Source organism: Leptinotarsa decemlineata, unplaced genomic scaffold (assembly GCF_025532065.1).
Source record: "Leptinotarsa decemlineata unplaced genomic scaffold, Ldec_3_MD MMD2_tig00026314_RagTag_RagTag, whole genome shotgun sequence".
Classification (NCBI taxonomy): Eukaryota; Metazoa; Arthropoda; class Insecta; order Coleoptera; family Chrysomelidae; genus Leptinotarsa; species Leptinotarsa decemlineata.
In genome coordinates, this window is record NW_027412684.1 from 4,782,460 (window position 1) to 4,809,062 (window position 26,603).

Consider the following 26,603-nt stretch of genomic DNA (forward strand, 5'->3'; position numbering starts at 1 on the left):
TGCACCAATATGGTTGGTGTGTATGTATTTGGTGAAAGATATATGCCTTTGTTGAGTCCACGCCTTCAATCTTGGTAGACACTTGATGGAAATCCACAACGTATATTCAAATAACATTTTAAAATGAGACTTTCACCTGTTGCGGTTTTGTTCAATGAAAATGCTGAAATGAAGTGTTACTTAGATGTGTGAATAATTTTCACTTGTTGTCACTTTGTGTCAAGGTAAGATGTGTGATCAGTTTTGGATAGAATCAAATTTTTTGTCACACTAGCAAAACTGGACAGCAAAATTTAAAAAACCGTTATATAATCATGGCAATGAAAGTTACCGGTAAGAACCTATAACAATTCAAATTCAACGTCGTCACAACTGACTGATTTTGCAGAGCTCCCTGTGAATAATATATTATACAGGGCTTTTCATGATGAGCGTTAATTAGCCGTTTCTGACACACTATTCAACGGATCAACCTGAAAATTTCACAGTATGCATGAATCAATATGACTTACACGCCTAAAATATTTCAGACGGAGCGGCGTTGTCGCTTCTACTATAAAGTAGCGGCTTCTTTGATCTTTCAAATGGAACACCCCGTTTATAATATCATATTATGATTCATTATCACTTTGTCAGCAAATTCATATACTATTTTCCTATACCTATCTATTACCGTTTAGAAGATATAAATTAATTTCGATATTTTTTACCAAACATGAACTCTTATAAATGCTGATAATCTTGAACTCTCCTGCACTAAAACGATCAAATTTGATATGGAGTGGAGTGATACTATGAGCATCTTCACTCCGAGTCATATTTTCATTTGCCTCATACAGGGTCTTCAAAAAATGCAGATACTTTGATCTCATGAAAAAATGAGTGGAACTCAATTTTTTCAAAAGGAACATCCTGTATATTTCAACATTTTTGAGCTCTACATCCAATTTCAGATTAACTTTGTTCAGATAATACTATTTCTAAAAGGATTTGGAAAAGCTGAATACACTTATTTGAATTAATGAATCGAAGAGGTTTTGTATTGAAGTGTATAATATTTTAAAATTCTTGCAAAGCGAAAGTCGAAAGCGCTTTGCAAGAATTTTAAAATATTATACACTTCAATACAAAACCTCTTCGATTCATTAATACTATTTCTATTTTGAACCGTTTTCGAGATAAACTGTTTCAAACGGAAACTGACATGGTTTCCTTGTTCATCACTCATTTTTGTAAAACAGATTTTGTTTGATGTTTCTCAATTAGTCACAGATAATACAATGAAAAGATAACTATTGAAATAGGTACTCCTCAACCATCGAATGAAACTTCTCTTCAAACAATAGTTTTATTAACGCTGAAACTCGAACTGGGTTTATGGGTTTATTAACCCATAAATTAATGAGTCAATTTAATCGTCAGTGTATTTCAGAATATGTTCAAACACATCTCTACGTAACACACACACCTCTACTTAAACAAACATGAAAAGCCCTGTATAGCTCCATCATTACTAACTGGAATCAATGGAGTCGCCCTGGAGCGCCAATTAATTTTTATTGTTGTTTTTATTTTCATTGTTTGTATTTATTTGATTATACTATGAGTTTTATAATGAAATTAGTTCAGACAGAAATTGTAGATCTGGAAATTATCTATGAAAAATGTCAAGATACTTCTTTTTAACTAAGAGCCACTGTTTCTGAGATATAAGAATTAAAAAAAGTAGACATACGTCATAATACGAGTATAATGATATCATTTTTATCAATGAAAGAGAGAGAATGTATACAGCAAATACAATTTTTTGCATAAATGATACCTAATCGATAAGTGAGCAAACACTTGTTTTCACGTATCCACATATCACGTTTCCACGTATTTTATTTGATCAATCAATGATAGTTCATACCAGTCAACAGAAATTTCCTACAAATACTCACAACAAATCTCGGTGCATTTCAATGTTGAAAGAACAGTTTTGCTGCTGAAAAAATATTGATAAAACAGGCTTGCAATGATGCTGATGATGAAGCATCAATGAAGCAATTCAATTTGACAAAAACAATTATTAATTACAATTATTCATGTGTGATGTGAAGATGTAAACTTACTAGTATTACTCACTGCTCGTACTCCAAAATGAAAAAAATATTTTTTTTTCAAAGCTTGAAAAACCTCAACATCAATCGGAAATATATTTATCAATTTATCTACTTTTGCAAAGTGTCAAAACCATGTACTATTTTTACACGCAATAACTGGCTGTGATATGTAACCTGCATTTTTCAAAAGGAGTGAAACTACAATTTTTAAAAAACATTTTACGTCGGTTCAGGCAGACAGTGACGTCATCACACAAGTCAGGTCGCTTCTCACCCCGCAAGACAGGACAAATAGACCACCTAGACAACCACAGTGCACCAAATTGTCACATAGTGTCCTCAAACTGTCACCCAGCTCGACAGCTAATCAGACCGCACGCTTCTGCATGTTAGAACCTCGTGGCGGGAGATTTGAATTTTCTGTGGACATAAGTAATTCAAGCAGACAGAGAATCAGAATCAGGCGTATCCCTCAACGAGACAGACCACCCAGTCACGTGGCGCGCTTACGTCAGCCCATCTTTCTGTTCAACAAACTTTTGTTTCATGTCGTCATAAAAGAAGATTTTGTTGGCGAATTGAACGCAGGTCGTTGATGTGATAGGCTTGATCTTTAGCCTCGACACCACTGTTAGATATTGAAAGTAATTGCGAACTGTTGATAGTGATGGGTTTGGACATTGCTTTTTGAATTGTTTTCACATTTGAAGTGTAATTATGATCCCTGTTCAGTTGATAAAACATATTTTCACATTGGGTCTGCTAGACCCAGAAGACTGGGGTGAAAGTTGATTGACAATACATTCAAACCAGTCCAGACTTTACTCCCACCTGCGCCGGAAAAACTGCTACACACAATGTTTTGCAACTATAAAAAACGATGTAGTGCCAAATGTGGTTGCAAACAAGTTGGAGTGTTTTATTCTCTAGCATGTACAAATTGTCCAGGCCGGTCGTGCTCTAATGTTGAATAACCAACAGTTGAGGATTCGTTTAATACAAACGGAAAGATATGCGATGTATCAATATTGAGACAATTCATTTGCACCCAGGATAAAGTAGAAGCAAGCATAAGTATCAGAAAATCATGAATCTGAGGAATAAATTTCCCAATTTATTTTTTAAGCAATACCGCTTTTATCATTTTCTACCCTTGCCAATATGTTTCATTATTCAACAGTTTCAAGTCGAACAGAATCATAACAGATCCATGTAATAGGCCAACCGGAATAATATGTAAAAAATGCGCCACATTATGACGATAACAACTCTTCCTACTTTCTGAATCGTTATATCTCAGTAACGGTGGCTCTCAGGGGAAAAGGTAACGAGACATTTTTTATAGACAATCATTTTGATAGCTTCTCAGACAATCTGATTTCACAGACTAATTTCATAGACAATCAGTTTGATCTTCCTCTTGAAGATGATCAATTGGTGATTGAGACACTTGTCGAGGTGTTAAAATAACGTTGACACCAACATCAAACGTTGGGAAAAACTCCCATAATATTCATCACTACACCAAAGATTCCAAACAGTGCATCACAAATCATTTTGGTTCGTGTCAATTTTTGTCTGAACCACTTTCATGATGAAACTAGCTGTTTTGCTGAAAATCGCGAAGAACCCGTTTTTATGACCTTTGACTCCGAGTAAATTTTTTTTCAGGTATCGGATCAATGAGAATTTTTCAGATTACATTCATGATAGTGTTTTGAACAATCACAGCAATTTTCAGCAGGGTACAAATTTTTGTACCTTCACTCCTATTTTTTTGGTCTAATTGGACTGGATAATAACATTCAGACAATAAATAACAAAAAATTTAGACAATGAACTCAGCTGAGATACGTACTGGTCTACATCTATCAGTATTCCTGTATTACTGTCGAATATTTTCAAAATAAATATCAAAAATAATAACAAATAAATTCTTTTTCAGATATTATATACGACTCATCTCTACACATACTTTTTCATATTTTTTTATTCAACTCTATATTAACGTTTTCATTGAATAGAAAACAATAGGAAATTCGGTGTATAGAAATGAGACTATTTTTCAATATTTCATTATGACACCAACGAAACCTGTTGAGAAAATATGAATGAATACTAGAAAAGAAGATGAATATGTTGTGCATGACGACGAAGGCTGATCAGTTGTTGTTGGTTTGGAGGTGCTGGAAATCGTTGTAGGTTTTTTGTCAGTTGAGGCAGATGACGGTTTTGATGTTGTTGCTACCGTTGTTGATATTGTTGAAGTCATTTCTGTTTTGTTGTTATATTTATTCAAAGTATTGATGACGTAAAAGTTCACTAGTGAATTGGCATCTCCAGAAAAAATGAAATCCCCATGGTTGAAATGCTCATTCTTGATCAAGTAATTGTCCACGACATTCGTTAGTTCTGATTTGAGTTTGTCCTCATCCTATGAATGAAAAATTCATTAGTAGTATTTCGAAAAAACGAGAGATAACAATGTTGGCTATAATATTTTTGGTGGTTCTCAGTCTCATCCAGGAAACGTAAAAACATATTTAAGTTGTATGATCTTTTTCAAAGAACGTCCCTTACTTTATTCATCTCTACTGATATGTTTCGAATAGGAGAATTCTGGAGGAGAAAGAGAAAATGAAAAAATATCGTTAGAAACATGGGAATCCTCGATCGAGGGAATATTCATACATTTTCTAATACTCTTCCGAAGCATCTGAAAAGTGAATCGTTGACTTTGAGAGCATACAATGAAAGAGTAAAAAATATTCTAGTTGAGAAATTTTCTGAGGAGCATTTGATTTACTTTATATATCAAGTTTTTTTCCAAAACCAAATCGTTATTTTAACACCTTGACACGTCTTTCGAACATCAAGTGATCATCTTCAAGAGAAAGATTAAACTGTTTAATTTAAATAAATTAAATTAAATTTGAAATAACGATTTGGTAAAATGATTTAGACTTTCGCGGCTGAGGTTTTCAGTGTCTTTGTTTTCCGAGTTTGAAAGCCGTGGCTTGATGTCCGATGACAGCATCGGACAGCAAGCCATGATGGTTAAATCTCTGAAGGAGCTAGCCACTCGCGCCAGCGAAACGTCAGGAAGAAATTCCAAAAATCCACGCCTTTCAAACTCGAAAAACAACGACACTGATAACGATTTGGTGTTGGGAAAAAACTCCACAAAAGGTTCAAAACAGTGCATCACAAGTTTATCAAGTAATGCAGGATATTATTTATTAAAATTCCGTCCAGTAGATAACTTTGTTGGGAAATTGTAGAATTGACAATGTTTCGAGATTTTATTTATTGCTTTTTCAGAGCTTTATCGTTTCAGTAATCTAACTATTATACCCTCCACTCATGGGGTGACAAGGTTTTTATGCAAAATATACTTTAACTCCAAGCGAAATGAGTATCCTACTCTTATCATGTCACAGAGCAATTTTTTTTTGCTCTCTGCTGAGAGTCTACTTTTTTCTTGACTAAAAAGATGTATCGATTCATACTCTTGATTTGGGTTTGGAATGAGCAGTTCCGGTGCCGAAAAAATATTGCAAAAATAACCCAAATAATATGGGTGCGTCCGTTAGAATGAAACATTTATTTTCGACTGTTTGTTGCTGCAAAATACAAGGAAACGATACAGAATATTTCAATTCATTTTCGAAATCAACTCATACTGACGACTAGTATTAGGTTGTTCAATAAGTTTCGGTCGTTTTACAAGTTTATTTTTTAATTTGAAAGTGTTATATTTTCAGGAATGACTAATTTTTGAGAAAGAAAGTTTTTGACTTTCTACTACTCCATCTTGATACAGAAAAATGTGGGAATCTTTCAGATTTGTGCCTGAAAATTACTTCTTTGCATGATCTACACATCCACGTATTTATTACTTCCTTCATTTCTTTGAAAGATTCTCACATTTTTCTGTATCAAGATCGAGTAGTAGAAAGACAAAAACTTTCCTTCCCAAAGTTTATTTTGTTTTTATGACTCCACTTTGAACTATGGTATCTCAGTGAATACGGATTCAATCTAATCGAATAAAGGTCTTTGTGCGATGGACCCTGCTGGTTATATTACCCCTTACAGAGGAGATGGATGTCGAGCTTACGACTTCAACTGACCTCCCTGTAAATTTGGATCAGGAGCGAGAGCTTCCCAATTCTCCAACTCCTGATCCAATAACTGAACCTAAAAGAAAGGTTTGGTGGTGCAGCCAGGAAACGACTGAGTCGTCTCCTCAAGAGCGGGGTACCTTATGAAACCGCCTTGCATCAAATTCTTGAGCAGCGTACGCAGAATCTGTCTCAGGTGGAGGAAAAAACCCCCATGAGCAGGTTAGCAAACGTTTGCGCTCAAGCAATGATTCACCAAAACCAGAGGCGGAAAAGCCCTGCACGGTTGAATCTAAGGCATCGTCAGGTGTAGCTGAGGTGCAGAAACCCTCATATGGGAAGTTTTTCGCGGGTATCAAGGTGGGAATCTTGCACCTTGACTATCCGACTACCTCATTAACGATGAAACAGCAGAGCATATATTTTGTGCCTGCCCCGCTGGGAACTGAATCAGGTTTTTAGAGTTCGGTAGAGACGTACTCTTACCATCTGACCTGAAAGACCATACACACTAATGAGCTTCATTGAGAAGCTGGGTTTATCTGGTCGAGTATGAATAGGTGTCAGCCACAATAGACCCTTGCAAATTGCGGTAGAGGGTCGAATAGACCCACTCACTATGAACCTAACCTAACCTAATCCAATAAAACGCCATTTGAGTCAGTGCACTTTTGCCAACGTAACATATGTCCAATAATTCTATCAGCAAAAATGGGGTGATCGGGATTCAATGAAGTTGACGAAGGCCGTTTTCACGTTGTTCTGATTTGTTTTTACGTATGGGAAGGTAATCGGAGTGTTTGAAAAGATGGAAGTCGGTTGACTAGGGGTCTGGAGAGTATGGTGAGAGGCAAAAAATACTTCGACGCTAAATTTGTTCGATTTTTGGATGGTGACTTGTCAAACGGGAGGACGGTCGTTTTCGTGGAACATGATCGAGCATCTTCTGTTTACCAGAGCTGACTGCTGCTGTTGCAATTTCAGGTAAATTTTGCCAATTTCCACACAATAGGACTCCCCAATAATGTTTTGGCCCAGTTGCAGTCGCTGATCACCATGCAGTAATCACGATATCTTTCTGGTGGGTTTTCACCTTCGGAAAGTACCTGGTTGACTCATCGGTGTCCAACCACTTTCATAAGTGTCTTCTGTTATCTTAGATGATTTACTTTTCATCACACGTGATGATTCGATCCAAAAAAGGATCGTTTTGGTTGTGCAAAAGCAAAAAAGATCATACCTCGAATAGTGGCAATTTCTGCCGATCGTTCAAATCGTGCGACATTCACTTTTTGAGCTTCCTGACTTTTCAAATACGTTCCAAACTGTCAAAAACCGCACGGAAGCTGGCGCCCAGTTCTTCCGCCATCTCACGCACATTTTGTGATGGGTCAGTCTCCACCAGGGTCTTCAAAACCTCGTCGAACAGTGCGTTCATTAACACCATGTTTGCTGTTAGCGTGATTGGTTTTTCAGACTGTTTCGCCAGCACTTTGATTCAATTTGAATTAATATTACTGGAGGTTTTTTTAACGCCAAACCGTTATTTCAACAACTCATCACGTGTTTTGATCACCAAGTGATCATCTTCAAGAGAAGGATCAAACAGTTTGATCTTCCTCTTGAAACACGTGTCAAGGTGTTAAAATAACGGTTTGGTGTCGGGAAAAAACTTCAGTAATATTCATTACTACACCAAAGGTTTCAAACAGTGCATCACAAGTCAATTTGAATTGCATAAGTGTCAATGGAAATTGACAGATGAAACTTTCAATATGGCGACTGGGCGCCACCTGGGAAAAAAATCAAATGGAATGGGGTGTCTTTAACTACTACAAAATGGCGAAATTTTTAATAATTGCCTGATTACATTGACATTTAATCACATAATATGAGGTAATAAGCTTGAGGTCAATTCAGAAGATGCTCGAAATGGTTGTCTTGAACTTCTTGACATATGGACATCCTATGTTTGTATGGTGAGAGGTCTTTCAGGTCAGATTGTGAGAGTACGGATCTGCCGAACTCAAGGAACCTGATTTGGTCCCCAGCGGGGCAGGCACAAAGTATATGCTCTGCAGTTTCATCATTTTCCAGACATAGGCGACACACACTGTCTTCCGACAGTCCAAGTCTCTGCATGTGATGATTCAAATGACAATGACCTGTAAGAAGGCCTGGTAGACATCGTAGTTCATCCCTACTGTAGTCCAACAACTGTTTGGAATCAAGCTTCGAAGGGTAAATAAACGCCTTGGAGTGAGCCAATCCTGAAAGATTCTGCCAGAAGTCCATAACTCTTCTTGCCATCCAGGTGTAAAGTGTTTGACAAAGCCCAAAGCGATGCCAGTGACAGGTTCTGGTCCAATGAAGCCGCTTGCAGCACCCTCCTTTGCAAGAGAGTCAGCAGCTCCATTGCCTTCCAGGCCAGTATGGCCAGGAATCCAGACCAGAGACAATCTGTTCAGTCTTCCTATCGAGGAGAGTCTTTTTTGACAGTTTGCTACCAATTTAGACGTTGCTCGGTGGGAGTCAAGAGCTTCCAACGCCGCTTGACTGTCCGAGAATATTTTTATTGACTTGTGAGTGAGGTTGGATTTATCCAATATCTCCGCACACAATTCAATAGCGTAAATTTTCGCTTGAAATACAGTCGCATAAGTTCCTGCCTAGGAACTTGGATCTGCGACTGAAAACACCTGCACCAGAACCGAAAGGTGTTTTTGATCCATCTGTGAACCAACAACTATCTGCTCTTAATATTTCCTTCTCCCGCAGGATCCAGTCCTCTCCACTCAGGAATAGTACTTTATAAGGCAGTTCGTAGTTGACAGTTGAAGGCATGAAGTCAGAGGTAATTTTCAGAATGCTGTGACTTCCATTGTCAACCAACAGTCTGTTGCACTCTGCATTGAATTGATTTGTGCAATTGGCAATGTGCAAAAGTCTGTATACAGTCCATCTGGCCTCTTATTCCAGAAAAATGTGGAGAGGAAGTAGATCTAGAAATATCTCAATGGCCGCTGACGGTGTGGTAATGATGGCACCACTGATAGCCAGACATGCCTGTATCTGTAAGCCAGAGAGCTTCGCTTGGGCCGTTTTCTGTAAAGCCTTCGGCCACCAAGCAATTGCACCATACGTGATCATTGGTCTGACAATCATCACATGAATCCAATGGATTTGTTTGGGACCTGAACCCCAAGTTTTACCACAAATCCTTCGACATGTCCATAGAGACAGTCTGGCTTTGTGTACAACTTTTTCCAAGTGAGCGTTCCTGGTGAGTCTTTTATCAAGGACAATGCCAAGACATTTCACCTCCGTTCTAAATGGAATGACCACACCATTGAGGGAAAGTGGCCTTAGATCGTCCAATTTCCTTCTCTTGTAGAAGGGGATTATCACAGTTTTGCTGGGGTTGACAGACATCTACTCTGTCAGGCACAAACTGTGAACCACGTCCAACGCGCTTTGGAGGATATTACAAGCTACCCTTTCCGACGTGGACCTCGCCAGGATGACAAGGTCATGTGCATAAGCTTGCAGATCAACTTTTTTTCTGTCGAGGGCATCAAGCAGACTATTCACCAGGAGCGACCACAGAAGGGGAGATAGTACCCCATCTTGAAGGCAGCCCCTGGTGACCAAGAACCTAATAGCCTCGCCTTAAAGAGACGTAGTTGCAGTTCTGTTTACTAGCCTGGCATAGATCCAGCCGGTTATGGTCGATTCTATACCCTTTGTAGCCAGAGACAATCCTATAGATTTAGGTAGTGCATTGTCAAATGCACTACCTAAATCTATAGCCTGCAGTTGTGATGGAAGCTCTGAAACTGCCGCTGAAAAAGTCAAAATTTTTTACTGGCAGTTACTGTAAAACTAAATCAAAATATAATTAGAAGCACCCTGTATGAAAATAAGAGGTGATGAGAGAGTTACCTTTGTTATCAACGTTACTTCAATAAATAAAAACTGTTTTTTGAAAAAATGATATCTTTGCATTGACTCATTGTGGTTTGGTGGAAATGAAGAGCTCACTATGAAATGAAAAGAAATTTTCAATTACAAGAAACTGAAATGATCATGGTATTGAAAAAAATGTTTGCTAAAACAAAAAAAGCATCACTTTCGTGAATTTGGTTCTGCTTACAAAACGTGGTCTTTCTGGTTGTTTATAATATTTATCAGCATCATCAATACATCTGAAAAATCGCATTATTGGGACATAAGTACTTATCAGATACTGAACTGCAAAACAACCGTGAGAAAAATCACATAACTTACCACTTTACCTTTGATATTATTAATAATAACGTGATAGATTTTCACTAACACAAACGAAAATATACTCACTTTAACATTCACTAGCCAATCATTCTGACCATAGAAAAGGGCAACCGGAGTTTTAATTCGCTTAAGGTCATATTCTGGAGGTGTTCCATTTTTATATTTCTCAAAGTTAGCCATAATTCCATAATTGTATTGGCGGAATTTACCTATGGAGTGAATAGAATATTTTTTTTATATTCCAACGTTTTCTCAGACGCGTAGAAACAAAACTATACATGCCAAGATTCCACTTCAGTGGTGAATATGTTCTTTTTTTATTGAATTGCGAAGCATTGTTAATGGTCGATATATTACAGTGACAAGAATTTCATCTGAACAAATATGCTTGTCTGAAAAGTATATATTTCGAAATATGTACAGCTGCCAGACTGAGCCACGGCCGCTGAGAAGCCCCTCCCTCAAGATGTGCAGTGGATGTGCAGAAATCTGTTATCAGTCTGTTAGATTATTCGAGCCGTAAACAAAAAGTTCTGTTTTTTTTATCTTAATACTTTCTTTGTCATTCGCCGACCCAAACTTTACGCAGATACGATTTCTCCCACTGGCCATGCTTCAGTCCGATAGCTGCATATGAGAGGAAATCAGTTTTACCTGTTGAGATGCCTTGAGCATAATGCCTGAATTCTTTCAAAGACGAACCTCCTGGGTAGACCTCCAGCAAATGTGATAACATTTCCTATAATATGAATTGTTAAAAATGTATCCATTAGCAACGTAAAAAATACACCCATTGATCGAATACTCTGTGTCCAAGATGAAAAGAGCCAGCATGGGTAAGAGACACATAGTCGGTTTGAATGGAGCAGATTTTTCTCCATGTTATAGCTCAACGGTCAGCAACACGCGGACCGTGCTCCGTTTGCAGAACGCGAAAGGTCGAACCTCGAACCGCCAAGTATACCAAGTATAAATTATTACGTAGATAAAGCATACAATATCTTAATTAAATGAATGAAATATTTTTAAGCCACTTAGAATTTAACTTAGTACTTATTTTATTTTGAGTTTTACAAGTACCTACAACTGATGGTTGATGGTTTGATTAGTTTCCCATCTAGCCTGGCTAATTAAAGAACAAGTAACATCCTTCTTGCAAAACTTAGATACGCGGAAAGCACTTTGAGTTCATAATAAACAAGCGCAATATTCTGGTTGTGGCTTTCCTAAATTAAATGTGATCTGATACAAAGAATGCCTGCTTTTCGTCGAAAGCTGGATATTTTCGAAAACGATATTGCAAAACAAAAATTCATTCATTTTCCGACAATTCTTGAATATAAAAAGAACTCTTCAATAAAACATTGTTCAGTTATTGAGAATCTGGCCGATCTTAGTAACGATGTAGCGGCACACTGGACAGATGTGGCTGGCAAGTTGTTCAATCTGTCAAAACCATCACTTCAAATAGAGAAAATCGATTTTCAAGAAGATGTGTCTTTGCAAATGTACGGAACAGTATCCTAATGAGAATTTTGGAGCAAACATGTGTTGGAAAAATATGAAAATTACAGGAAACAAGCTATAAATTTGGACACTATGTTTGGTTCGACATACGTATGTGATACATTTTTTGAAAAATAAATATCGTTCGAGATAAACGGACGCCCAATAGAAGACCCACTTCGAATTTGCTGTTCCTCTGGAGAACCAAACTGGCTCAAGACCGTCGGTGTAGTTTCTCACAATAATTTCAGATCTTATGTTGTATAATTCAGAAATTGATTTGAAACCAAAATAATACTTAGGTAGCACCTCATTGTTATCAGTTAATTTTTTTCTAGACGTCATTAAAATTTTCCCACAGTATCCGGACCTCACCTAAAACTACTTGCCGACCCCTGTTATGGCTTGTTGAAATGCGGTTTCAAAATTTCATAAATTATGTTCAGTTCGATAGTTTAAAAAAAAACAAACTCGCAATTTCGGTTGATTTTTTTGAGGTTTTTCAAGGAGGTGCTGGAAAAGAAAACAACCTTGTTACCAGTTTTCAAGCACTACCAGATGACGTTAACAGATTTTCAATCCAATGTTCCGTGTCAAAGAAGGTATCGCTTAATTCAACCGTTACTTGGTATTATTCAACCTTTTCGATGACAACTTCAATGATGTATCATCATAATCGTTCAATTATGAATTCAACAAAGTCAATTGAATGAACTATGTGTATCTCTCACAGTTGTCGATTTTCCCATGTTGGCCCTAAATCTTAGACACATTGAATAGTGATATTATGCAGTACTCACCTTCTTTGTGCTTTCTGAATCAAATCCCAAAAAAAAAGACATTACAAAAGAACACATTCCTTGAACTATTGAATGATTCCCGCATAAAATATTTCCGGCCGTGGAAATTATTGAATCATGGGAAAGAAACTCATGGATGTTCAGAGTTTTTTCAGTCCACTGAAAATAAAACAATATCATTTGATAAATTGATGGATGTAGCCATTACTAGGTGATAGTAGATCATCATGAAAAATGAGAAATAAAACAAGTTTTATATCACTTATATTTTTTGTAACTAACGTTACTGCAGTTACGTTGTATACGGACAATCTCAAACGAATACAATAAACTGAAATGATTCACAATTTTAACCCTCATCTATACTAATACAAAAGTGAAGTTTGTGAGGATGGATGTATGTATGTATGTATGTTTGTGGCTCTTTCACGCCTAAACGGCTAAACGATTTAAATGAAACTTTACATAAATACTGCTTATAAATCAGAATACAATATGGTCTACAATTTATAATTACATGAAGATAATGCATCGTAAGATTGTTTATCTCAAATAGTTCTAAATTGAAGTCCCCGATGACAAATATCTACATCTTATGTGGTGCCACTATTTGCAAAATACTGAGTCACTGGATACTTTTATAATGCATTTTAGAATATGTGTCAAATTCTCATGAAAATTTATGCAATTGTCGTTGTTGTTTTTCATCGACCTTTTTTTGAGTAATATCACCTCACACAATCTGAGAAATATGATAATTATAATAGAAAACTTTATACAAGTGTAGAAAGGTAAAACTTTTTAGTTTAACCCGATAAGTTACTGCGTAAAATCAAAGTATTTTTCTCAACTTCTTCGAGAGAAATGAATAATCAAGAAAGGGATAACTGCAAATATCTTTGAATTTTTTGTCCATTTATGAAGACGAAGGCAGATTTTGCCCTCCGAAATGTTAAGATAAGTATTATTTCTTAGCAATTTTTTTGATAGGCAAAATTGTTGACTACGACAAGTTACTGATAAATAGAACAGTTTTCATTGTGAAAAATAATTTGATTTTTGGCAGTAATTTTTCGGGGTAAACTAAAATGTTTGCGCTTTCTACACTTGTATAAAGTTCTCCATTAGGAATCACACGTTCAAAGGTAAGACCTCGTTAGTCCTTAGCTCGCACAAGTTTGTCAACTTCTGAGAGTTGTCGTTTGTATGGGGGCGACAGCTGATTGACGGAAAAACAGATTTTAAACAGATTTTTTGAACAGATGATTTTCATATTTTTCAGATTGTAGAAGGTGATAATACCCAAAAAAAGGTCAACGAAAAACTGATTTTCCTCCACAAAAGTCACAAAAAATGTCTGGAGGGCGTTTTGTTCAGACCACCCCATATAATTATGCAATTATGAATAACTAATTCCACTAATGCAAATCTTTGATAGCATATTTTCAATAAGTATGCATCTGGGTGGAAAAAAATTGTTCATTAATTTGCGAAGTCTATTTACTATGGATGTGCCAATCCCAGCGTAGGTACTGGCCCAGCATTCTTCCTAAGTATTGCGAATAATATTTCTTTATGTGAGGGCATAAGCCATTGTTTGGGTCTGTGAAAGTATTGTAGTGTATGAAAATTTGTTTCTTCCTGGCTGATCTTTTCCAATGAAAGTTGAAGCTATAAATATCATTCCATCAACGTTGAGACTCAGTGAACTGGTGTTCAACCAGTAATGGACAATTTGCATTCTTTTTTCGGCCGAATAAAATAAAATCCAATAATTCGGATTTTAGAAGTACACCAAAACTTCATCACTCACCTCCACTAAACCATCCAAGTGTGCAATTAGTTTAAGAACAATATGATTAACATTCTTCATATAGACCATCGGAGCCAAGGCTGTCATAATCTTGATTTTCTCATTATATTCCGGTTTCTCGGATAGCATTACAAATAGTTGAGTAGCGCCTTGGGAAAATCCAACATAGGATAGGTCGGACTGTTTTGTTTGTTCAAGAATGTAGTCGATCATTGCCGGAGCATCATAAACACCAAGCTCGTGGTAACTGAAAAAGGTAGTTCATTGAATGAATTATTATTGAATGGGTGTGGTATTTTTGGATTTCTATCCCTCTTCTCATCCATAGAGATCACTGGTAAACTCACAAGGAACCCGTGGGTTGAACTACCTATCGGGCGCGTCCCCAGGTGGCGGATAGAGGAACGGCCAGGAGACTGGGAGCCCTGTCCGGGTAGCCAATGTGGCCTTACGGACGACGTCGCCGGACTCCTGGTTAGTGGCAGAAATAAGTGGGGTGAGAGGAACCAAAACTCCCCAAAAGCCTTTGCGAAACATGCCACCGTGGACTAGCCGAACCAAGGAGTAAGGAACCGTGCCGACAGCTGAATGGCCGCAGGGTAATATGCGGATACGGATGATTTCTTTGGGGAACCGGACGAAACTTCATTGTAATTATCCTTCCTCTGGTAATGCGGGGCTCTGCGAGAGTGGCCAACTCTTTTCCTGTTACTCGTGTAAACACACATGAATGAAACAAACACAAAAACAGATACAGAAAAATAAAAACAATTCCCGAGGCTGGACAGAAATCCTCACCTCAATCTATGGCGGTGGCTGGGGATGAACAGAAATGTCCACCCCAATTTACCACTTGGAATAAGGCTGGACATGACAGATCACCTCGTGACATAATACAAAGGCCAAAGTGTAAGCGCATTTGCGGCGCCGAGGCCAAAAGGAGAAAGACAGCAATAGAGGCAGAAGCGGCAGCAACTATAAGTGCACCCTTCTCCTCCTCCACTTCACCTCCAACAGCAAGGGCCCTTCCTGCGGCGGTCGCCAAGAGCTCCGCCTTGAATTAAGGCAAGGAACCGACTACTTCTGCTAGAAAGCGCCTTTACTTGAGCACCTTCACGGATGGAATTCCAAGAAGGTAGAATAAGCCGCGCAATGACAATAATGTTGCTGCACCTTTCAAAATATCCGCGAAGGCCGCTGTGATACACCTCAAGGTTGCCAAAGAGAGTGTGTGTTCAGCGAGTCTCGGACTTCACCTGCCGATATAAAGGAGATGTCTCCTAGTGACCTGTCCAACTTTCTGAAAAGCATAGAATGGACGATGACCTAGGAGGACAACTCCTTGGGAGGATGTGGGTCTACACTTGCCCTCCCTAATTTACATATACAAATACAGAACTCACAAGGAAAGGTGGAAATAATAGAAATATAGTTTTTCGAAAGCGAATGCACCGTATAGATTTTTCCTCGGTCTATATATGAGAAAAGACTGCATGAAATGAATGACCTTAATTCCTTCATTATTAATCGAGTGGAAGATATATTAACGTTCACAATGTATATCAAGAATATACCTGAAATCCCAGAATTTCTTGTCAGTAGTTTTCAAGTTGTCGTGACTTCTGGACCAAGTGTTTCCTCTGTTATTACCCAGCCACACGTCATATCCTTGATTGGCAAGTTGGAAAGCCAAAGAATTTGCAGGACCAGATATAAGAAAGTCCGCCGATGTTCCTAAGATGTCATGCATGATTAGAACAACAGGTTTACTTTCTTCCGCGTCCGCTTCGTTTTGCACTTTATTCTGTTTAGATATGCGATGCAATTCAAGGTTGAAACCATCTTCCGTACTGACCGGGTGTTTTTCGAAGGTGTATCCATATCCCCTAACCAACTTTTCCTGAAAAAAAATATTCATTTGTATCTTAATATTCTCGAAAATTCAAATTATTTCGAGTAACGTTAACGATACCGGTAACAAATCCTTTCTGCTCTTTGAGAAAACGTCATCGGCCACGACACCAAAGATGATCAGGGATCCCAAAGGAGATCTTTTCAAAAACCAATAACTTTGGCATCGACTTGAAATGATCATTCGCTTTCTGTTGTCTTTGTAGCTTTTACTTCGAATCAGCAACTAGATGAAATCAGACTCGGGGGTCTGTCATAGGTCTTACCAGTTGCTTCACCATCAGTAATATCGAAAATCATGAAGAGGGTTATTGATCAGCGCACTGTTGATTTTTTTTAATGTTTCAACATCTCAAAACGATAGGCAACTATTATACATATCAAAACTCACTACACTTGAGACGCAGGTACCTAAAAGAGGTATCTTTGTTATAGATAAGAGTAACTTTGTAAGTATGATTAGTTTGATCTTCCTCTTGAAGATATTCACTTGGTGATCGAAACACGTGTCGAATTGTTGAAATAACATTTTGGTGTTGGGAAAAACTCCAGTTATATGATGTATATACATATAAATATATTGATTTTCTACAAGTATTTCAATAAATTCATAAGTAAATTAACATTTTTGAATACATTTTTTTTCATTTATATTTTCATTATTATGATTGTCGGAGATATCAGTAATTACTATGGTTGATTGTAAGACCAAGAATAAGCTTATAATATCTGAAATAAAATAAATATGTTCTCGAATGTTGTTCATGTCTTGAGGTGTGTTCATTTCGGTTATTATTCATTTGTAGTCCTTTTTTACCTTGAAGAAAGTTTATCAAGAGTTTTTTATCTTTGAACATGAAATCAACATTGAAATATTCTGCTGAAATTAGTAACAACATATGATAGTTTTCTCCTAATTCTTCGAAGCCTACTCGACCGCAAATGTGTGCTCGCACCTCTCTCTCTCTCTCTCTCTCTCTCTCTCTCTCTTGTACCTTCAGTAATATACGAAACGTAACTCTCTCTCCTTCTATCATCACTGACCTCCCTGTCCTTCTCAACGTTCGCCTCGCCTGCTACGTTCTCGTCTCGCATTAACTCCTCAAGTCAAGCGCTCGTAAAAAAGTTTTACTTCAAAAACTCAGGGTGGCAGTATTGCTTTTAGGAAGACTGGTGTGCCCCCGACGAAGCTCTTGTCAATTATTGACAAGAGGACCTAGCTAAATACAGCCGAGTGTAAAACAACGGTCGTTAAACAAGAGAGAAGAGAGAGAATTATCTGCTCTTATAGTTGTAAAGGTGAGGAGATCCGTATCTGTGTGCGAAAATGTGTTCGTTAAAATGTGCTAAATAAGGGTAGCAACATTAACTACAGTAGCAACATGGTAAATTTCAAAAAAGGCGCCGAAATAAAAAAGGACAAAAGAACTTTCGTCTTGTTATGGCGCACTCTTCAAAATAAAATGAAAATCAAGTTTCATAATAATTTCTTTGCTTATCATTTCTGCACGTTTGATGAATAATACATTTAGGAAGTAATACATAAATAGAATACGCCAATTACAGTTGGAAAAGTAGAGGACAAAAGTTTGTGAAAAGCAAAATAAAAAAAAATTAATTACCTAAATGTCATTTTTTTGGATAGATGTGGAAATTCATGTTATCAGGTAATGAAAATTATATTGCTCAAATTGTATTACAACAGTGAACACTACAAAATCGCAGAAAGTATTTTTTGAAGCTGATGAGAAAATTTATTCAATGTCTAGACGTTACAACAATAATTCTAGGTTATAATTACGAAATTAGATTGGACTACGTGAACATGTGAGGTCTTGTATATTACATTGTCACTAACTTCTACATTAATATCACTAGTTTACAGACAATTTACGACTGTAATGCCAAAGGCAGTTTCTTGTTACTCTTTAGTTCCTAAATGCGAAAATGATAGTGAAAATTACCTAACACAAAAATTTAATGAACACGTCATTCCAAATTTGCTTTTTCCCTAAAATCTGGCAACACAGCGGCTCTGCCCAGTATTCGAATCCGCTTCCGCTGTATATGAGACTTGTAACGCAGCTTCTCGAACTTCCGATACTAGAAGTTTTCAGAAAATACCAGAAATACGGAGCCGCTATAAAAGTAGCAGATTGACAATCGGATCATCCATATTGGTTCAACGCGAGTAGTGGTGAGTTGTATTAAAGAAGCGAGGTGAGCAAACACGCGAGTATTGAGAGTATTATATTAGTGAAAAGAGAAATGAAAATTTCTATGTTTTTTACCACATTTATTTGTAACTAACGTTACTGCAGTTTCGTCCTATACGGACATTTTCAAACTTAGACAATAAACTGTTGTATAAGCTGTTGTATAAGTTTGAAAATGTCCGTACAGGATGAAACTGCAGTAACGTTACTTACAAATAAAAGTGGTACAAAACATAAAAACTTTAATTTCTCTTTCCATTATGATTTCCTACCACGTAGTAATGGCTTCATCGATCAATTTATTATATTAGTGTTATCTTTGTGAATAAAATAAGTTGCCTCCTGTAAACGTAGCATCAAATATTTGAACTCAATGAACGCAAATGTACAAAAATGTGCAAAGTAAAGAAACGTGGCTCCATTAATCCCGCAGATAGTTTTTGCTATATATGTGGTCAGTTCAGTCCCAAATCGCAGAAACGGTCAATTGTCAAATGACCAAAGTAGCTTAGTATAAGTATTTTGGAGGTGCTGTTGGTGATCAATATCGGGATTGGGCTCCTCACGTATGTTGCCAAAAGTGTGCAGCAAAGTAACTGGTTAAATGGCAAACGCTCTTCTATGCCTTCTACAGTTCCAATGATTTGGCGGGAAACAATAAATCATTACAACTACTGTTACTTTTGCATGAAAACGTGTCTGGTTTTTCAAGAAAGAGCAAACACAAAATTGTGTATCCGGATATTCCTTCTGCAAGAAGGCCGGTTCTTCATGAAGAATGTTCACTATTTCCAACACCCCCAGCATATTTGGGAATGTATAATCACCAGGTAGGTTCCCATGATGTGCTATAAAAGACGGTCCTTATTTTCCCGACAGTTAAAGAAGAACCCCCCATTTGATTGAACAACCTGAATCAAATGACCTAGTTCGGAACCTCCACTTGTCCAAAGAGAATGCTGAACTATTAGGGTCTAGATTAAAACAATGGAATTTACTAGCCCCTAAAACAAAAGTTACAATATTTAGGAACCGTAACCACGAGCTATCCTCGTGTTTTACTATGTAGGATTAAATGTGTGTTCAACAAGTTTAAAAGCAGTTCTGGTACATAATGGTAACAAAAGACCCTCTATTCTTCTTGCATAGCAATTGCCATGAAAGAAACATTCGAAAGTATGTCACTTATTCTAAATGCAATAAGTTGAAATACGTATAAATGGCAGTTATGTGGTGACCTAAAAGTAATAGGACTATTACTAGGTCTTCGGGGCGGATTTACGAAGAATGGCCTCCGAGAGATAAATATATTCCAGGTTAAGCTAACGTGAAGAATATACCACTCCTTGATCCTAAAAACGTTTTGTTACCTCCTTTACCCATTAAACAGGGGTGAATGAAAAATTTTGTAAAAGCTTTAGACAAAGAAGGTGATGCGTTCAAATATCTTAAACACGTTTTTCCAAAATTAGGTGATGCAAAGCTTAAGGACGGTATATTTGTTGGACCACAAATTAGAAAACTACTAAGTGATCAACAGTTTGATCGAAAATTAAGTAATGTTGAATTAGCTGCGTAGAGTTTTTTCAAAATAATCGTTTCAGGGTTTTTAAGGAACAAGAAAGTAGAAACTTACGAAACACTTGTAGAAGAACTACTTGAAAACTACTGCGGAATAGGATATCGCATGTCTCTCAAAATCTATTTCTTGCACTCTCATTTGAATTTTTTCAAAGAAAATTTGGGTGCTGTCAGTGACGAACAAGGAGAAAAGTTCCACCTAGACATACTGACAATGGAGCAACGTTTGTAAGGCAAATGGGATGCAGCAATTATGGGAGATTATTGTTGGTTCCTTATGAGGGAACGCGATGAAACATATAAACGAAAGTCAACATTTGCAAAAAGGTTATGCACCAAAAGACTTCATTTGAATGTTTTTTCATGTGAATTATAAATAAAGTATGTTATCCTCGAAATATATTGTTTTTTTCTTGTTTTGATCTTATATTTCCCTATAATATATGAAAATTTTTGTATAAAATGAAAATAACTATAAATAAAAATCTTCACGTGATGGAAAATTTTTGAATGTTGAACTGTTATTGACTGCTGAAAGTTGTACACTTTTTCAAGCTCTCTCCCATTTGAGACGGTTCTCCTCGCCCTACCCTGCATATTTGTTTTAACTTCATATAAGATACCACCGAGATGCAATGATTATATTTAAGACGAGCGATGAATAAAACAGTGAAATAACTTCATAGTGTTACTGGAATAGGAAATTTGAGATATATATTCAAATAATTATATAAGTTTTTGTGTTTTGATTGAGCATATCACTCATTATCAAGAACCGACACAAATACCTACGTTGCAATATGAAAGTTCATGATGATTATTTTTTCATTTCCGATTAGGATAAAGTTTCACCCTATACCTGTTCCGAGGGTGATAACATGTATTAAAACCACTTACTATGTCAAACACCGATATACTTTCCAATCGTGTTGTCAACATCTCTGTCGACTCATTGTTGAAACGCTTAACATTTATCACAGTTGCTTCGGATATAATCCAAAAGCAGACTAAATTCAAACAAATCACGAATGAAATATTTTGTTCACTCCTCATCATCTCACAATACTAATGAAAGGATAGCCAAAGCACTTGGAGCGAAATTATATCTTTTTTATCATCAAGTATTACATAAACCTAACTGTTTGTGTTACATAAACAACCTTATCTCAACATACCCTTTGTTACAAATGATCAATGTCGATTTATTCAGTTTGGCAATCAGATGAGGTTTTATCAATAAATATCATGAAGTTATACTTGAAAATATCCAATGATATATTCAATGACGTTCAAAATATATTTCATTAAATGTGTACAAGGTGAAAGACGATTTATATCATTTTGAAATATCTCCGTATTCATTCTCGAAATGTTTACATTCATCAGGTTCAGCCTGGGATTTAACTGAACCATATGAACATAAATATCCAAACCATCTTCTTCGTATTCGTAAATAGCTATTTGGGCTATTTGGCTAAGATATACATATAGTTCTTATTTTTCAAAATAGGAAATAACGCAAAAGAATTTTTCAAATATTTTATATTTTCATTTGGTGGTATTAAATATTTGCAATTACATTTACTTCAATAATGACCATTTTTTTAAATGAACCTGTTCTCAACCGGTTCACGATGATCATCATCATTCGACCATTGGGAGACTTAATAATAAAATAGGGATATGATTTTGACTATCATGTCATTACTCGCTATAGACTCGCTATATTATTCTAATGCAATTTACCTTTGTATGTACTGTGATGTATATTTCTAGATTACATTTTGTGGCATAATTACTTACAACTGAGCTGCTTTGACATCGTCACCCTTCGTTGGTCGATGCAAACCTAATAATGAATATTCCTAGCCAATTAGTACTGAATGTTCTTGATTGAGTCATATTTTCAGATTGTTCTACAAGTATTAATTGTAATAAAGTCAACTAGTGTTCAAACCATGGAGTTATTATTCAATCAGTCACGTATAGTCGAAGTAAACGATATTGTGCACAATTAAAGTTGGCGGCACTCTCAAAGGCCAAAAAACAAATACATGGAAATAAACCAGCTGCGAACTAGTCCACGTGGAATGTAAAATTAGCGGTTCGTATAGGATAATTTTTACTAACCGAGATTTATGATTGGCTAAAGAATTTTAAAATCAAATTTGAAGTCATGTTACGGTAGAAATACGAATACGAATAAAAATCGGAAAACGCGGATTTGGTTATCGCCGTCGTCTCATCAATGTTCAGTTCAGAAACTGATCGAGATTTGAGTGTTGAAATTCGGTATTGGTGCAGTTATAATTACTTATAAGTACTAATAGTAATAACAAGTGTGATAACAACGCAGACTTTTCCAGTGTAGTGATTCCAATAGCGATGGTGAACAATGCGAAAAAGAGATAACAGTGAATAAGATTCAGATGCATTTGAATATTGGAATATTGAATATTCAATGTATATAAGGATCTCAAGTTTGGTTTCGAGAGAAACAAACTATTACAAACAACATCAGTATTGACCTTAATTAATTTTTCAACTGTACGTGTAATAGTCAAAAACAAACCTTATGAACGCAAGACGCGATATGATACAGAATTACCAAAACTTTTAGATATTCATCTAATAAAATCATTGAGAAAAACCATATACAACTGTTACAAAAGAAATGAGATTCCTACAACTGAAATCATACGGAAGAAATTGAATATTCCCGGCCATAACTTGAGCTGCTGTGAAATAATGAACAAACGTCAAGCAGTTATGGAAAGCAAAAGAATAGTGGAATTGCGTACCAAATACTTAGAACAAATAACTAAATATAGACAAGAACAACGACAAATTTTCTATATGGACGAAACTTGGTGTGACATTCACGACTCAGTTACAAAAGGGTGGACTGGTGGTTCGAGAATGTGTACGCCTAGAGTGCCTGCAAACAAAGGATTGACTAATCAATTTGCATTGCGAAGGAAGTCAAGGATGGGTTCCAAATTCTTTGAAATTATGTGAAAAGACTTGAGGACTACAGTGTTGACTATCATAAGAACTAAGAAGGTTATATTTTCGAGAAATGGTTTGAAAATACATGAATCCCAAATTTGAATGCGAATAGTGTAATAGTTTTTGACAACGCTTCCTATCATTCTCGACAGCTCATCAAAGTATCGAATAAAAATTCGAGGAAATATGAAATACAAAGTTTTTTAATGGAAAACACTACTTGAAGTTTTACACACAAAAACATTCGAAAAAGTGTATTCCCTACAGAGTATTGCTGAAAAGTATGGACAAGCTAATCAAAGAAGAAGTATCTGATATTACCGAAGAACACTGGCAAAAAAGGATTGAAATACTAAATTCATTTGAAAAAGACTTTATGGACATTGGACGCTTCCATATCAATGATGGAAATAAATTCATTATTGATTTAAATGACGACAGTGATAGTGAAACAGAGAATATGGAAGAGGAATTATCAGAAGCTTTTGAAGAAAGTTAGTGAAGTGTTTTTGAGGCGATATATATATATATATATATATATATATATATATATATATATATATATATATATATATATCCGTTTTCACGGATGGTAAAATATGATGTGTTGTTTTTCCGGGTGTTCATCCGTTGTGTACTATTCGATAGTCGACGTTTCGCCATCATCTCAGATGGCATTATCAAGACGAGTTACTGCTTCGCTTCGAGAGGTGTAACGAGAGTTACATGGCGAAACTTCGACTATCGAATAGTACACAACGGATGAACACCCGGAAAATCTAGAAAGGTTAATGCAGTCAAGCTGCATTAATTCCATGCAAGCTGCAATAAATCCATGAAAATCAAAAAATAAATAGATAAGTACTTTTGATCACTCCCATATTGATTTCAATTTAACAGCCACCGGTAGACAGCTATTTCAGCCTATTGGACATCGTCAGTACCGGGCAGGCGGTCCTCGATTGAAGACAAAATGAGAAAAACCAAGAAAGTACTGCGTAAACGCAAGCGAAACATAAGTGTACCCCTATCAGAAAAAGTGAACACAAATGATGAAGTCCTGGAGAAGAAATGCGATAGCAGGTAACATTTTGTTGTGATATTCTCACTGGATATGTCTCATAATTAATTGTGTGATTTGAATGAATTAAACAATAGTATTTTCTGCCCAAAAATTCCGGAGGTACAAATAGAAATTGAAAGTTATTTCTGTAAGTTAAAGTCAATATCAATTTTTTTCCTTCAGAGGGTTATGCCTTCACTGTTCTGGAACTTTGTAACGAACGAGTTACCATTTTTCTCAGATCATAATGGAAGTGGTCATAAATGATTTATGAGGAAACGTAGTACATTCTGGTATATATTATTATATATGATAAAATAGTGAAGGAAAGCATGCCTGCTTCGAAACAAAGCGGAGGTGGTATCCCTAATACTTTGAAAGATTTTTTTCAATCCCAACTGTTTTTTTCGATCGAAAATTCACACCAAGTTTTTTTCTAATATAGAACATTTCAAAATTTTGAAGTATTATACCTAATTTCGAATACAACTGTTTATTATTTTCCTTGCCGTATGACAATAAATCAATTCGAGCAACTCAAGAATCCTATCACATTTGTGATCGTGGTACGACAAAAAAAAATACATTGTGAATTATAAAAATATCCCAGCGGAACAATTCGCCACAATGTTTTCTCAAATTTGTTTTATACCCAGAAAGATATCCTCATACATACATAAAATGCTGCGGCTGAAATTGAGAAATAGAAGGAAAATGGAGTTTTTTCTCATTTTCAAACCACATGACAGAATGAAATTTGGAATCACAAATTGTGTAGAAACGGAAGTAATGATAATGTCTGAAAACAGAATGCTTAACATGGGCGTAGAAACCTTTTTTTGTTATTTTTGCGTTCAAATTGATGCTGATGGAATACTCAATTCCATATCAGTCTGATAATATTCACACTTCCTTCAGACTTTTATTTTCTGATCTCTGAAATTGTGATATAGTTTGATTCACTGATAAGTCACGATTTTTTCGGACTAAAATACATGTATGAAGTATTTATGCACAAACCATATAACCAGGTTAGTAATTCAGTAGAATATCACTGATTTTAATTTTTGTCATTATTTCTCACAAAGGAACTCATTCATTCGATAGGGAATAAATAAGTCCTTAGTTTTTTCATGGAATCTGAAATCAGAATATAAGTTATAATAGGTATAAACATAAAAAACCAGATAAGATTGATGAAAGGATAACAGGATATTCAAAATTCGATATTAAATATGAATAAATGTTTTTCTCAAGAAATAATACGTGGTTGTTTTTGTCACATTACGTAGAAAGAAACAAATACACAGGGTATTTTCTAACTACGGTAGTGAACTTTGGAGGGTGATTCGTTAGGCTGTTTTCAGAAAAAAGTTTCCAAGAACATATGATCGGAGTTGCGTCGTTTCTGATATACAGAGGGTTGAAGTTTGGATGAAACAGGATTTATAGAATATCATGAATATCCTACAGTTATGTAATGAGCAGCTAATTCTGCCCAAAATAGATTGACATTATTAGGTTTAATGAAGTCTGAGTAGACACCACAGCCAACAATATTGGCAAAAAAAGTACGACACTGACTTGTTGTGGATTTTCATTTTTCTAATTATTCAACAGAAAATAAAACTTTTTCTTTCATATCTAGCTTCGTTTTCGAGAAAAAAAATTGGAGCCAGTTTGCATATCCTGAACTACTGCTTTGGAGACCAGCTGACAGTGATACTGTTGTCATATAAGTGAAAGTCAGAGCTGTCAATTAGCAGTAATTTCATCATGAATAATTCCACTGAAGCTGAAATGGCTGACGTGTACTTCATTAATAGATTAGCAAATGGAAATGAAGAAGAAGCACATATAATTCACCAGGACACATATCTCAACAGATTAATTCCATGTTCTCAAACATTTAGCACGCTACATGCAAAAGTATGTGAAATTGAGAGTTTTGATTAGAATACAGGTGGTGGAAGACTAGAAACTGTAATAATGCTTGAACTAGAAGAAGCTATACTTGATGCGATAAAAGAAGATTCTTCAAATAGTGCCAGAACGATGGCACTGTAGCCAGAAGTCACCCCAAAAACTGTATGGACAGTTCTGAAAAAAACTTTCTATACCCATATCACATACAGCTGGTCCAAGCTCTACTGCCTCGGAATTTTAACCGAAGATTAATGTTTCG

At 36.2% G+C, this 26,603-nt stretch overlaps 1 protein-coding gene across 1 annotated transcript; it reads right to left on the bottom strand.

The window, feature by feature from the left end:
• Positions 1-4,077: 4,077 nt before the first annotated feature.
• On the bottom strand, positions 4,078-21,453 carry LOC111502368 (lipase 3). The gene is made up of 7 exons (XM_023156439.2): positions 21,244-21,453; positions 16,213-16,538; positions 14,639-14,885; positions 12,826-12,984; positions 11,174-11,258; positions 10,586-10,728; positions 4,078-4,539 (listed from the first exon to the last, which is right to left on the bottom strand). Exons 1-7 carry the CDS (start codon positions 21,400-21,402, stop codon positions 4,171-4,173), a joined length of 1,488 nt encoding a protein of 495 aa, XP_023012207.2. The 5' UTR covers positions 21,403-21,453; the 3' UTR covers positions 4,078-4,170.
• Between the last annotated feature and the right edge of the window lie 5,150 nt (positions 21,454-26,603).